This window comes from Bicyclus anynana, chromosome 13 (assembly GCF_947172395.1).
Source record: "Bicyclus anynana chromosome 13, ilBicAnyn1.1, whole genome shotgun sequence".
In the NCBI taxonomy this organism is placed as follows: Eukaryota; Metazoa; Arthropoda; class Insecta; order Lepidoptera; family Nymphalidae; genus Bicyclus; species Bicyclus anynana.
In genome coordinates, this window is record NC_069095.1 from 10,591,493 (window position 1) to 10,606,550 (window position 15,058).

Below are 15,058 nucleotides of genomic sequence, written 5' to 3' on the forward strand. Positions count from 1 at the left end.
AATATAATTAGTCTGAGATTCCAATCAATTTAGATAGATTGTGCAGGTGTGGGTAAATAATGCGTTATCATATATACATGTCACGTAGATATCCATACTTATAGTATCTCCGATTTTCCCATCCCCTTTTTGAGCTCGCAGGTGTCTAAAGCGTTGTTTCATAATTTTAACATTACCGAAGTATTCTATGACTACACATTTGATTATGAACCTTATGATACTTAAGCTAAAGTTGAATTACGCTTAGTCATAAATACAATGTAAGATAGTGTTTTGGTGTTTTAAATCTAAGTAGATATTTCTACATAGTTATTCTATTTCAGGAAGACTTGACTTTGAATTACATTTATATTTATGTTACGATTATTAATTCCAGTCAGCAAAATGACAAATTCAACTGTCACTGAAATGTCATTTTACATTAATAATCGTACATACGATTAATCTTACATATGATTATAAATTCCAGTCAGTAAAATGACATTTCAGAGACAGTTCCGATTGTCATTCTACTGACTGGAATCAATAATCGTACTTTAAAGTAGAAATTCTTTGATCCCAGATTTGATATAGAGATAGCAGAGATAATAGCTGCGAAGTAAGCTATGTTGCAATGTCAAAGCGGATCAGCGGACTAAAGGTTTGGCGCATACTATAATTATGATGTAATTATGCATTATTTTTAAATCAAGCGGTACGTAACATTTTTTTAATTAATCAATAACTTAGCGCTTGACTGCGATCTTACCAGATGTTACGTCTTAATGTAAGAAACTAATTAGAAGAGTACCATGGTTTCTATTGATTTAGGGTGGAAATTTTAAAGGGCTACCACCAAATAAAATGACTTTTGAAGTGGGTAGGTACCTACATTGCTTTGCATTGCTTGGTCTGTGTTTTTAAATAATAGGATAAGAATGGTGGATAATACTATTTTTCACATTTTTATGCATTTGTTTATGGTAATAGCACAACTTAGCAATCATTTAAAAGGGCAAAGCGACGGCCGTGGTATTTGTGGGAAAGTGGGTGAAATGTTCGTTACAATATTCTGTGGTTCGAAAACGGTTATTTAACCATTTCAGAACTGTATGGTCGGTAAACCGTGGCTATTCCTTCATCGTGTAAAAAAATGTGAAGAAAGAGATAGTTGTATCGTAGCGTTCTACATTCGTCCCTTTCCGTCGTGGAACAATGACCGCGTTTAGGTTCCGTGTAGACTAGAGGCCATTCTAGTGTGACGTTGCCGCTATGGTGTATAATCTTAGTGAACTTTAACGTCTTACGAATAAGAGCGAAATTTAAACTTAACGGTACTGTTATAACTCTGCATAGTAACAAATTGTTGGTATCAAAGACCTTTAGTAAAGTTATAATTTTATGCTCAATATTGGATTATCGTCGCTACAAACAAAAATATATGTAGTAAGTCTGTTTATAAGACGTAATAAAAATAAATATATACTCAATACAAATTAATTAATTATTGAATTATGAAATATACTTACACAATTGGTACAAACGTCACTACTTAGCGCCAAAGTAAGCGTTTAGCCTGTGTTATAGGTACTACATTCTAAGATACCAGCGGATTTTATGCGTGCGTAAAGAAGTTTTACTTTGAAAAGCTGAATAGTCACAGATCTTTGCCCGTCAACCGAAAAAAAAAAACGGATGATGACAGTTTTTTTTAATTATTACATTAAAATTAAAACAATTTTGTGGAAGTAACAGGGTATCTGCGATCATTAATTTTGGAGCTGCAGGGATTTGGAGGGTCATATTTGCGGCGCTACCATGGATAGCTCGAAAACGCTCTGTACTAAATAGCACAAAAGAGTGACGTCGTCGATGCGTGAAATTACAACCATCCCGACAATCTGTGTTTTTTATGTATATTATTTACCTTAGAATGTCTTTTAAAATCAATATATTCACACCTAGTCATAATTTTCCAAACTATTGCCATCAGTCGCAAGGAACACTCGCTAGTTACATGTTCAACAAGCCAAGATTATAAAGGTAACAAGTCAAGAAATAACGAGATAATTGTACAGCTCTCTATTTCGACATATCGCAACGAAAGGGACAGTGATATTTTATTAGGTTATTTAATTTATCTCTTTTGTTGCAATGCACTTGTGGTATACATATATGTCTCATGAGCCTCATACAATTCATGGCTGACTTTAGCGACGACGACAGAGTGACAGACATGGCGGTATGCGGTAGTAGGTACTTCCCCGGATGAGTTGTCATAAAAAGCCTCAGACCAGACTGTCACGATAAGGATTATCGACAATTTCGTTAGTGAATTTGAGTGCGGTACAAGTCCAAAGGTAAAAAGGTCTGAGTCAAAAGCCCTGCTACTTCTTACTTTCGCTTGAAAAACAAATCGAAGTATGTAAGAACCTCGGTAAAATAGGTGAAGTTTTCATACGTACCGACCTTGGCATAGTTGTACAGAAGAATATTGCAAAAAGATTAATATAAAGATAAATTCAGTGTGTTCATAGAGATGCAGTTACTTTAGATACGGCAGGTGTCCCGCAAATGAATCAAAACTAAGCGTATGGATCGAAACTGAACGTAAACTCTCTTGCAGTCGAGGCCATAAAAATTGAAAGGCACCGATACGAGTATTATAGTCGCTTTCAAACTTTCAATGTCAAAATATATTATTTTGTTGCGAACTCAGGTTACGGTTAGATCTTATTTATATTAGGTATATTATCTAAATTATTTATGTAAGAAAATTTGAATTTATGAAAAAGAGTTACGGGCGTCCAGTAGAGGTCCACGACTCTCGTGGACCTCTAGTGGACGCACGCACGCCTCGACCCTCCTCCTCCTCCTCCACCCTGTACCATTGCAAGCTTAGCTTTTATCGGAGTGTGTATCTATCAATAACATCTCAATGGTACAATTACTATTACCTCACTAAATTACGTTCGAGGACCGCCAACCGCCATTTACATTAAACGGACCATATGCAAAAGTGAACGCTATTACGAATAAAATAGAGTTAAAAACAAAAATTCGATTAGAACATGTCTGCCACCTTGTACGCATTATGATGGAACTACATAGTAACAGGTTAATTTCATGTTGAACACTGAGTTTCTTTACACCAATGACCTGCAACTTCGTTCGGATGCTTTTTGTAAATATCGTAATAATATTTAAGACTTTAAACTATCACAAACGCTCCTACCTACCCTACATAAGACCACCAAGATAAATTAAAATAAATATATTAAATACCCTGGTGGCTATCTGTTGTTTTTCTGCGGATCCCCAACGATATTAAATTATCGTTGCGGATCCCTCATTTCGATTCACAGATCGAAATTGTACCTTATTCTGAGTCTTCATTGACCCTTCGTGAATTACAATATAAGATAACAATATACCTACCTAGTGACCAAGTAGATTCCTGTATCGGTCTACCCAGTTATAATAAAGTTGAAAACGCTGCATGTACACGAAATTGTAGACGAATAAACATATACCTAGGACCAGTTACGAGTAGGTAGGTAAAATTTCGAGAAAGAGGCGAACCGCCGAATCCAACTCGGCTGGGCCGCATTCGGGAATCTGCGCGATATATTTTTGTCCAAAATTCCTCAGTGCTCGAAGACAGAAGCGTCTTCGAACAGTAGGTAGTGTTGCCAGTGTTGACCTATGGTTCTGAGACTTGGTCACTCATATAGGCCTCATAAGAAGGCTCAGAGTCACACAGGGGGCGATGGAACGAGCTATGCTCACACTGTCTCTGTGTGATCGTATCAAAAATGAGGAGATCCGCAGAAGAACTAAAGTCACCGACATAGCTACACACCGCGTGTTGCGAAGCTGAAGTGGAAATGGGCGGATCACATAGTTCGAAGAGCCGATGGACGTTGGGGTCCCAGGGTGCTGGAATGGCGACCCCGCCCCGCACTAGAAAGCGCAGTGTTGCTCGACCCCCCATCAGATGGTCTGACGACATCAAGCGGGTCGGAGAGATTAGCTGGATGCAGGCGGCTCAGGATCGTGAAGTTTGGAAACCCCTAGTAAAGACCTATGTCCTGCAGTGAACGTCCATAGGCTGATATGATGAAGTAGGTTCCTACCTATGGGTTGACTGAACTTAGTAGGTACATAATGTAGTTTTTACACTCGCACAAACCCCGCGGCGCAGCTGCTTTCCCATTAAGACCCTATAATGAACCCTACTGCAAATACACAAACATAATTCTTAAATGTCGGGTAAAAATCTTGCTTTACAATCTATAGCAAGAACTACAACGCAATAAATCTAATAATAAAGTTAATAAAATATTACTAAATATTATTTTGCTCGCTCGCCCGGTCTGCACTGTTAATTACCGTGTCCGAATATTGCTGATGGACGGTATTTTTTTTTATAATAAAAATAGTGTTCAGAAAATGCTATCGCCCATCTATTACGGTAATAATCCAGTCATTCAGTGATATCACTGAATACCTGAAATGCTATTCATATATCGCTGCTTGATTTAGGTAGATTATCTAGTTAGGTATACTTTTCCTTCTGAAGTCAGGTTGCTACTCAAGATTTCTTGGAAATAAGTCAATATTGCTCTCAAACTCAACTCAAAACCAGGATTCATTTATTCGTTGCAGCGTAGGCTAACCACTGGACACGAGGCAGTTTTATTTCCATAGATCTATTAACTTGGTAATAGCAGTTGGATGTAACTGTAACAATTCGTGTAAATGTAACAATTCGTTGTCGCGTCGCTCGTCGCAATCATAACAACGCCATCTATGAGCGAGGAGTTTATACTTGAGATGGAAGTTTATGTGATCAAAAGCAAGTGTTACGTATTGCACTATTTTCCTTATTGAACTCATGGAAAATAATTCGCCAAATACATAACAGATAGTAGGTACTTACTTAATATTTATTTACTATTATATTTTATTTAAAAGGAGAGATACGAGATACGAGTACTACAATAGGAAGTAAAGGTAGTATTGGTATGTTGGTCGTAAATACAATTTGTATTGCTTGTGAAAGTTCATCACAAAAGAATTTAAATCTTATGTACAAGTGATATGGTCGATTGTAGGTTAAAGAAAATGACATAACTCGAATCGCGAATCTACTACGAGTAGAGTACGTAATACGTATTCGAATTAAGTCAAATGACGTCATAGATATGAAATTGAGCTTTCAAGTTTCAACCGACGGTGAAAGTCAGTAACACATCCCATTAGAAAAGTGTTAGACCACTGGGTCCAGTAACAGGAAGAAGTAAATTTTAAGGACTAAGCATAGAGGCAAGTTTCATGTCTCCGTTCTCTAATCTCAGATTAGAAAATTAATAATCTTAGACATACATAGTAAACTGTACTAAATAAGTATATCTACAAAATAAATTTGTTGTTTTATATATTACCAACGTGTGATTATCTATACTAATATTATAAAGCTGAAGAGTTTGTTTGTTTGTTTGTTTGATTGAACGCGCTAATCTCTGGAACTACTGGTCCGATTTGAAAAATTCTTTCAGTGTTAGATAGCCCATTTACCGAGGAAGGCTATAGGCTATATTTTATCCCCGTTTTCTTACGGGAACGGGAACCACGCGGGTGAAACGCGGGGCGTCTACTAGTTGTAATATAAAAACCATATCTCCTCTTAATTCGCGTTGCTTGGTGTCTTACTATTCCCGAATTTGAATTTGGAATAAAACACGAAAATTTTTCCACGTTTTTTAGAAGCTCTTTCCTGCCTGTAAAAATAAATGAAAATACCTACTTATTGAATAAAACAAACATGCTAGAGTTTGCGTTTTCATAGTTTGTTTAAATTATTTTTTGTTTATGATTACATTACTACTTACATACCAGTTTATTTGCACTATAATTTTGAGAATTTCCTCAGTTCTTTTTTGTCGGGCGATTTCAGTCTCTACTTTCATTAGTCAAACTCTACCTTACCTGCAAGTTTGGAAGACTGTAACATAGAGTTGAAATTTTAAATAATTACCTAGTACCTATCTACAATGCTAATGCCATGGAAAGAAACAAATAAAAGACCTATTAGGTATTTAGTTTTAAACAAATAATGCCGTACCTATGCACCATCGGTAACACGATGCAGTTCAAGGTTTTTACCTGCCACAGATTGAAAAAAAAAAAGACTCGAAGCGTTCTGCTTAACGAATTCATAATATTCTGACGAAATCATCGTCGAGTGCCAACATTTCTTTCAAAAGCCAACGACCTGAAACATGCTTACGCTACTTTGAGATTGCTGTAAAATACAACGTGTCCCAAAATTCAACGATAAGCGGGCGCCAAAAGATTGACCTGCTCATGAGCACTTAAGGAAAAATAATAAAAAAAATATACCTAAATTTTTTTTTTAGTTACAAAATAAATTTTAAAATTCTTTGAAAATTTACACCTTGTATGATATTTTGAACTACCGCAGCTACAATTTCTTAAATATGCTTAAGATTTTTTTTGTATCGGAACCTAAGTAGTACTACTATTCACCACAACTCTTAAAAACACCACAATGCCCGCAGTTTTTACACAAAAAAAAATCAAAATATTTTTTTTCCCTCAAATTTTTAAAGATTTTTACTTTCAGTCTACTTTGACTCATGGTCTTGCAAAAAAAAGTATGAACACCGCTATGGCAAGTTATTTTCAAAGTTGACGCAACTAATCAAGATTTCAAAATAGTATAATACCCTAGGATAACTAGTCACAAAAAAAAATATGCGTACCATTTGTAAACAAGAACCAAATTTCTTAATTGTTCTTGTTGTTAGTAATAAATTTTACTATGTTCCAAAAATGTGTTTGTTATTTTAATTACACAACATTAAAGTAAATGTTCGAATTGTTTTCCACCGGCATTAATACAGGCACGACATCGCCTTAAAAACGACCGTTTTATTTTTCGCGCATATCTTCTAGCATTGATATGTGCCGCAGCCTGAGTGATTTTTTGCCGAAGCTCGTCCAATGTCGTAATCGGTTTTGCGTAGATCCTGTCTTTGAGACAACCCCAATAAAAGAAATCCAGGGGGTTTAGGTCGGGTGATCGGGGTGGCCATAGGATAGGACCAAGTCGCCCGATCCAACGCCCCGGATACTCGTGGTCTAGGTATTGTTTCACAGGACGAGCGTAGTGAGCTGGGCAACCATCATTTTGATACCACATATTTTGAAGGTCGCTTAGGGGGACGTCTTCTAGTAATTCTTGCAAATCATTTTGTAAAAAGTTCAAATAACTGTCCCCATCTAAGTTTCCTTGTAATTCAAAAGGCCCAATCACTTTTCCATTTAAAATGCCCGTCCATAAGTTGACCTTAAATTGATATTGGGATTTGTCTTCTCTCATCAGGTGCGGATTCTCATTGCTCCAGCTGTGTAGGTTGTGAAGATTTAAATAGCCATCTTTCTTGCAGGTTGTTTCATCCGACCATAGTACTTTATCCAAGAACTGAGGATCTTCCCGATGCTTTTGAAGCATCACTCGGCAAAATGCGATCCGCAGTGGATAGTCCCGTGATAGTAACGTTTGTACACGTCTGTAATGATATGGGTGTAGCCGATGACGTTTTAGTATTCGATGTGCTGAACTTTTTGGGATTCCCGTAGCTGCTTCTATGGCACGCACTGAGGTAGTTGAATCAATGTTTATTTCATTGAGAACTTCTTCATCGCATTCCGATCTAGGTCTTCCAGCGTTTCTTCTAGCTGACGGCAAACGACCCTCCGAAAACGCTTGATGCACATTCATAAATACCCGATAATCTGGATATCTTTGAGCGTTTGGGTACCTTTCTCGATACAATCTGCTAGCAGCGTTAGCATTGCACCGACATTCTCCATAAATGAGATGCATGTTAGCGTATTCCATCGGCGTGTATGGTTGCGGCATGATAACGCTAAACAGTCCAAAATACACCAAAAGTCCAATTCACAAAACACAGGCACAGTCCAAAATAATGCCAGGTCAGTTCAGTTTGCAGATCACTTAAGTCCAGTCCAAAATGCAAAGCCAAAAGTCGTTAGTACGAGAGCCACGTCAATTGAATACGGAAAGTTGCGCAGTAAACAAAGGAGCAGAGCGTACTGACTTGCTGGGAACAGGATTTTCTTTACCTGCATCATTGTCATTCAACAAAGAACATCTGTCTATCCCTCTCTAACGTATACTTATCGCTATCTTTCTCTCTCTCTCTCTCTCTCTTATTTTTAAATGTTATCGTTCGTTCCATTAAAATTCTAGGAAATTGCAACGTATGACTCACATCATTTTGTGCATAAAGTAAAAGTGATTTCTAGGAGCAAAAACATTTTAGAAATTTAGTTCTTGTTTACAAATGGTACGCATATTTTTTTTTTGCGACTAGTTATCCTAGGGTATTATACTATTTTGAAATCTTGATTAGTTGCGTCAACTTTGAAAATAACTTGCCATAGCGGTGTTCATACTTTTTTTTGCAAGACCATGAGTCAAAGTAGACTGAAAGTAAAAATCTTTAAAAATTTGAGGGAAAAAAAATATTTTGATATTTTTTTGTGTAAAAACTGCGGGCATTGTGGTGTTTTTAAGAGTTGTGGTGAATAGTAGTACTACTTAGGTTCCGATACAAAAAAAATCTTAAGCATATTTAAGAAATTGTAGCTGCGGTAGTTCAAAATATCATACAAGGTGTAAATTTTCAAAGAATTTTAAAATTTATTTTGTAACTAAAAAAAAAATTTAGGTATATTTTTTTTATTATTTTTCCTTAAGTGCTCATGAGCAGGTCAATCTTTTGGCGCCCGCTTATCGTTGAATTTTGGGACACGTTGTATATACCTATGCATTTTATTCCACAGCAATAGAGTTTAGTTTGCAATAAACTTCGTACTACTTCATATCGTTGTTTTACGCAAATCTGAATCTTGATACATTTCTGGCTCAAGAGGGAATATGCTCATACCAAAGTAACCTACCTATACCTATGTTTTTTTATGACACTGACATTTTAATTGGTGCTTTCTTAATATTAAATTCAAAATTGTAAACCTACTTGAGTAGGTACGTAGGTATAAATGAATGGAAACTTGTGAATACCTAAACTGTATTACGTATGTACCTACTTAAGTACCTACTTGGTATGGTTAGGTATTTACAAGTGACGATAAATATTTTTGGTGGCTCATGTGATTTGAGTCATTTCGGTCCAAGGCGATGAACTTTTAAAATTATTCCTTTATGTACCTACCTATGGTCATGACCTAAGTCCCTAATAATATTAATAATGTAATATTATAGATAGGTTTAGGTACGTACTTACTTAGCTATTATTACGGATAATCATTTAACAGTTAAACAAACTACCTATAAACTATCTGATACCTATATTTAGCGACAAGTAGTTACCTACCTAAATTGTATTAAATAATGATAGGTATTAAACTATTTAACAGACTAGGTACTCATACCTAGGTTTTAAAAGAGGTACATGTTACTTAAAACGATAGGGAGCTAGGTAGGTACGTAATTAACATTCTAATTAAACCAAGAGCTTTTAAACTATAAACCGTCATTAGATAGGTTCCCAATGATAATTGTATACTATAGATCGGTTACGTTCCTACAAAATTACCGCAAAAAGTGATCCGAATAATAGGGTGCAATACTGGGCGCGGCGCACACATGCATAATTTTGTCTTTAATTCCATTACATACCTATTTATGTACTTATATATGTATGTATAGTTTTTACACTTCTTGAACACGTAACTCAACATTATTATTGGCATTATTTCTTTAAATAACGTTCGTTGTTTAATTATTTATTTTATTAGGACAACCAGCAGCTATTACAATGTCACAAGTTAATAATTAACATCAAAATAGATATACGAGTAGTTATTGCACAGCTAAAAGGTTATCACATCATACACTAATTAATATTATGTCGATACTACAGTTGACAGAAATTAATGAATGTCAAATTAAACAATGCAAATTAATATGTCAGACTACAATAAAATAAAAGCAATAAAAATAAAAAACAAGGCACATAATATATATTAAATATAAAAAAAGAAAATTATATCTAAAATATACATTATTAAAGATATTGATTGTTGACCACAACTAACATTTAGTTGACTATAAATTTCCTTTTCTGAGTGCTCTTATTTTTCATGCGCTAGTAACACATCTAACAGTATTTAATATCATTGGGTATACCTATTACATCTAGCCTATACCTATCTATTCCGTAGGTACCTACCTAGGTGACTATTGCAATGGTTTTAATACATATTTAGTTTAGATACCTACCTATTTGAATATTAGAAGTTCAAGAAGTACAACAAAATAATAATAAGTATACATATTCAGCGAAATTAAATAATTATTATTTGTATCCATTGTTTTTGAAATAAGAGTGAGCAAGGTAGATTATTCCTTTGCCTTGCTTGAACTGAAATTCAAGGTTGTATAGAGATGAAGAAATAATAATCTAGTCATCTCGCTTTCACTAAAGTTACCATTAATTATGCTATTTCACAATGTGAAGTTGGCGCGAAACTTCACTTTGAACGCGCGGCCCCGCTGACGCCGCGCTCCGTTTTGGTTTTCCTTTTCCCTCCTTCATTAGGTCGCCGGTGTTTGTGAAGTGAACATTGTTAAACGTTGTGCGGAACACGTGCCGGATTTTTAAAAAATTCCAATTTAAAGTAATCACACAGCACCAAATTTAACAATGGCAGACGCAGCCGTCGAAAAGAAGTAAGTTTAAAGTGCATAATTGAGTTATCGTTACATAGAAATAGAATTTTATTTTTGGCGGCTTTATAAAAACGTGATCAAAATGGCTTCCTTTTTAATATGTTTCTCAAGTTTTCCATTATAATATGAATTCCTGCGAGTGTTTTGGTGTTAGTAAAAATTAATAAACAATTTATAACATTTCTAACAATAGTTTTGAGTATATGTGATAGTTATTTGATGTTAGTTTACGGACGCCGATACACGCGGGAAAATTTCAATTTTAAAAAGAATGTTGATCAAAAGTGGTTTCTCGTTTATAAACTTATTTGAATGCACTGTTGGTTAATTAAACAAGTGTGTGGAATTAATTGGTATGTGTTTAAAGGTGTTTCGGTGCATAAATTTAACGGGAAAATTGAAAGCACGCCGGTAAGCGCGAGTGGCTTGTCCAAGATGGCGGAGGTGCGCGGCGTGCCGGCGCAGTAGCGTCACCGTCGATCGGCGCGCGCTTGTTTCAAATTCGCCGCAAGTTTTGCAACTCCACGATTACGTTATCGCTCGCGAGGGCTGAGTTGTCACTGTAGTTATTTTTAAAATCCGCTTCTCGAGGCGAGCAACCGCTGCTAGTAGCTCGTGTACCATTCATTTACCTTATACGAGTTAACGTTTATTTTCCACGTAACTTTCCCACAAGTATGCAGGTAGGTAATGCCTTGCGCAACAATTGCCGCCGTTTTTTGTTCCGGCACGCTTCCTTTCCATCGCCCCACTTGATAAAATAAGCTAGTTACGTATGTACTACGTTAATCAGGCTGTGAACTTTGCAAGTAGGGGGTACTTTGAATAATCCGCTCAGTAATTTATTTTATTACTTCGCAATGTTGTTTTTATTGAAAGTATTACGTTTGTTGATAGTTGCATTTAGCACAAGGTCCAGTATCAGAAACACTTGGCAGCATTTAAAGGGAAATGTCTAATAAGAAAATGAAAATTTCGTTGGATAGGTACTATTTACTAAAATCTAAATGTCTAGGTCTATCATGGGTAATGAAGGAACAGCGATTGCATATTTCAGGCATTACCGAGTTTTAGTAATATAGCAATAGTGCAAAATTTGTAGGACAGAACCTGAGACTTTCAGGTTTCTAGCAACCCTAACATTTGATCCAGTAAGGAGTAATTGTATGAAAAATTCCCACATCTAGAGCACATAGTATTATATATTATCCAAATTTCTCTATAAGTTAACCTGTATGAATAATAAAAAAGGTTATTAAAAATAGAATCTTTATATTTCTAGTGATGCCGCACCCGAAGAAGTAACCTCCACTGAGGCGGCCAAAGAGTCCCCAGTAAAGAAGTCCCCCGCCAAAAAGGCTGCAGAGCCTGCAGCTGAACCTGCAGAGAGCAACGGCAAGGCAGAGAACGGCAGTGGAGATGCACCTGAAGAGAAGGATGAAGAGGAAGCGCCTGCGGAGAATGGTGATGCCGAAGAAGACAGTAATGATGCTGTTGAGAACGGAGAAGCGACAGGTTTGTTCTTACAAAGTTACTTGCAATGGTTTCCAAATAATATAGTTTCAAGATATTTAACTCGACGAGAAGTGAGGCATGACACTTTTTATCCTTTTTTTTTTAATTTTAGTATTGCTTAAAAAAACTGAATATGTAGCTCTTTTTGAGTTTAGTATTAGTTTTGTTTTATACTTTTTTGTTGATGGTTCAAAGGTGTATGAATCGTTAACACTTCGAAAGATGTATGGGAACGACATTTGCTATCAACAGGTCACGTGATCAAGATCTGTCATTTCTATACATTTTTCTAGTTTTCGAAGTGTTTACAATTGTAGAAACAGAATCGTCATGCCACTTGGCTACAGGGGCAGCAGAGTTACAACATCAGAGTAATTCATTCAGTGTGCTGTAATGTCAGAGCGGACTAGAAGTTTGTCGCCTACTATACCTACTTTTTAAGTAGATATAGTTGTGTCAAAGTAATATAAATTTTTGAAAAAATAAAAATAACTTATATATTCTAATATACTTTTATATTATTTTATTTTCAAATAGGTATTTGACTAAATTAAAATACAATTTATATGTTATAATGTATAATTTTCATCATTACAGAAAAGAAAGAAGCTGGAGTAAAGAGGAAATCAGCGCCAGCGGAAAACAATGGTGATGCACCAGAAAAGACAACGCCAGAGAAGAAAGCGAAAGTAGCGGAGGAGGCCCCGCCCGCGGAGGAGGAGGCCGCCGCCTAAGTCCCCGCAGCCCCTCGGTCCACGGCACCGCACTCATACAGTAGGGCCCAACTCCCGCTAACATATCCTATATACATATTCAAGCTGGGTTTATAGGGCACTACACTGCATATATTTAAATGTCTGACAATAGTTTTGGAGCTGAAGCCCTGTTTATATGTTTATACACATTTTAACAGACTTTACATAGTAACAATTTGAATATAAGTAAAATGGTTCTGTACAGCCAAAACACAAGCAGCGTATAAGTTGTCCTGTGAATGTAGCCTTGCACAATGCCAAAAGTCATAGTTTTTATACATTGTTAACATATTTGTACTTTTATTATTATATTGGTGTCTCAAAAGGAAGTTTTATTATTGATTTTGCTAACTTAACAACACAGTACAATGATTTTCTTGATTTTTGATATGTATGAGGGGCGTTCAATAATTACATATGAGTGATATTACTAACGATGGGTAATTTAATTGTCTCATTAGCTAAAGAAACTCATTTCAGTAAATTATCTTCATTAGTATTCAAGATATTATGCAAACACAACTAATCATATCTATGATTGTGATCATGTGTTGAGATTGAATATGAACTTTGTTTTGAGACACTGAATATTTACTAGAGTTGGGCCCGCTTGTGTGACCACACTATGTTTAGGTTGTATACAAATGTATTTTTACCTTACCTGTGAAGAAAGTACCTGTAAAGTGTAAATTTTTTATGTCAATCTGTGATGTGCGTTGCGGTGGACCGACTTAGCGTCGACCATCCCACTGTTGTGCTGTTTGCGTATCGGTTATTCACCAGACTTAGGGCCTGGGCATATGTGGCTTTTTTTTAACGCGCATTTATGTGAGTTTGAAACTCCATGCATATAATGTCAATCAGATTGATGTCTTACACATTTTCCGACTGCCTTTTTGACACTTACTCAAGATGTCACCTTTAAGTAAGGACTGTGCTATCATATATTTTTTTTTAAATATGTTCAATGACGTGCGTTTGTAGTTCATCTAAAAAGACGTCTGCACAGGCCCTTTGGATTGAATTGATTGAAGGGAAATTCTCGCATTGGTCGAGCAAACTATTCCGCCAGTAGGTACTGCCAAAGTAATTCACGATTTGTGAAATCAATTCACTATCCGTTCTGTGAACGATGCGATTTATATGAACAGCTTCCGAGAATACAAGAATTTAAGATAAATATAAGGATTTAATTAATGTGTTTAGGTAAATAATTCAGTTGTAATTTTAAGTTTAGTCGCACATTTATTTTACATAGGCATTATTACTTAACCATTTAAACATTCCTTTGACTTGGGTTTTGGACTGCACTGTGAATTTTTGTCTATGGTAGTGTTATAAAGGTTTCTGGAAAATTGCACTGATAGTGTTCAAATGGTTCACAGTGCACCAGTAATTTAAGATAATGAAAATTATAAAAGTTCAAAGTTGACAAATAAGGTGATAGTTCATAATATGTATTTGACATACTTTTTACATGTGCTATTTTTTTTAATTCTTATGGGTCATGTTTTTTATTTCTGATTTTTTTAATTTATTTGCTTCTCATAATATTATATGTGATGATAGATTACAAACTCGAATGTAAGTAATGTGGATAGGAAGTAGGAATTCTCATTTTTATTCAGCAATATTTGAAGAAATGTTCCAAGTTGAGGAATAGATAATAATTTATATTAATAAGATTTTGACTAACTTTTTTCAGATAAATATTTGACAGTTTTGATTGTTCAGATTTTCAATGTAATTCGGAATTGCGTCTAATAGTAGACTAGAATGTACAGTTGACACTAACTTTTTGTGAAGTCAGTGTTTGTAAAAGGTTTTCTGGCAATAAATAGTCGAATCGTAACGTTTTTCTTTCATTCACTATATCAGCCCATTTTAATAATGTCTTTAATCGCTACGTATTGATACTGTCCGGGATCGATAGCTAAATGCTCTCCTAGGCTTGAGTGTGTTACACATCCAACAGTGGCGTAGCGTGCCTTAGAGGGCCCCA

At 35.6% G+C, this 15,058-nt stretch overlaps 1 protein-coding gene across 1 annotated transcript; it reads left to right on the forward strand.

Moving 5' to 3' along the window:
• The first annotated feature begins 10,624 nt into the window (after positions 1–10,624).
• LOC112048091 (paternally-expressed gene 3 protein) lies at positions 10,625–14,908 on the forward strand. Its single transcript, XM_024085469.2, has 3 exons — positions 10,625–10,786; positions 12,069–12,301; positions 12,899–14,908. Exons 1-3 carry the CDS (start codon positions 10,761–10,763, stop codon positions 13,033–13,035), a joined length of 396 nt encoding a protein of 131 aa, XP_023941237.1. The 5' UTR covers positions 10,625–10,760; the 3' UTR covers positions 13,036–14,908.
• Positions 14,909–15,058: the final 150 nt, after the last annotated feature.

Excerpts from the sequence above, each read along its gene's own strand:
- LOC112048091 (XM_024085469.2), top strand. The coding sequence starts at position 10,761 with ATGGCAGACGCAGCCGTCGAAAAGAA. Across the intron at positions 10,787-12,068 it reads GACGCAGCCGTCGAAAAGAA|TGATGCCGCACCCGAAGAAG; the intron begins GTAAGTTTAAAG and ends TTATATTTCTAG. Across the intron at positions 12,302-12,898 it reads TGAGAACGGAGAAGCGACAG|AAAAGAAAGAAGCTGGAGTA; the intron begins GTTTGTTCTTAC and ends TCATCATTACAG.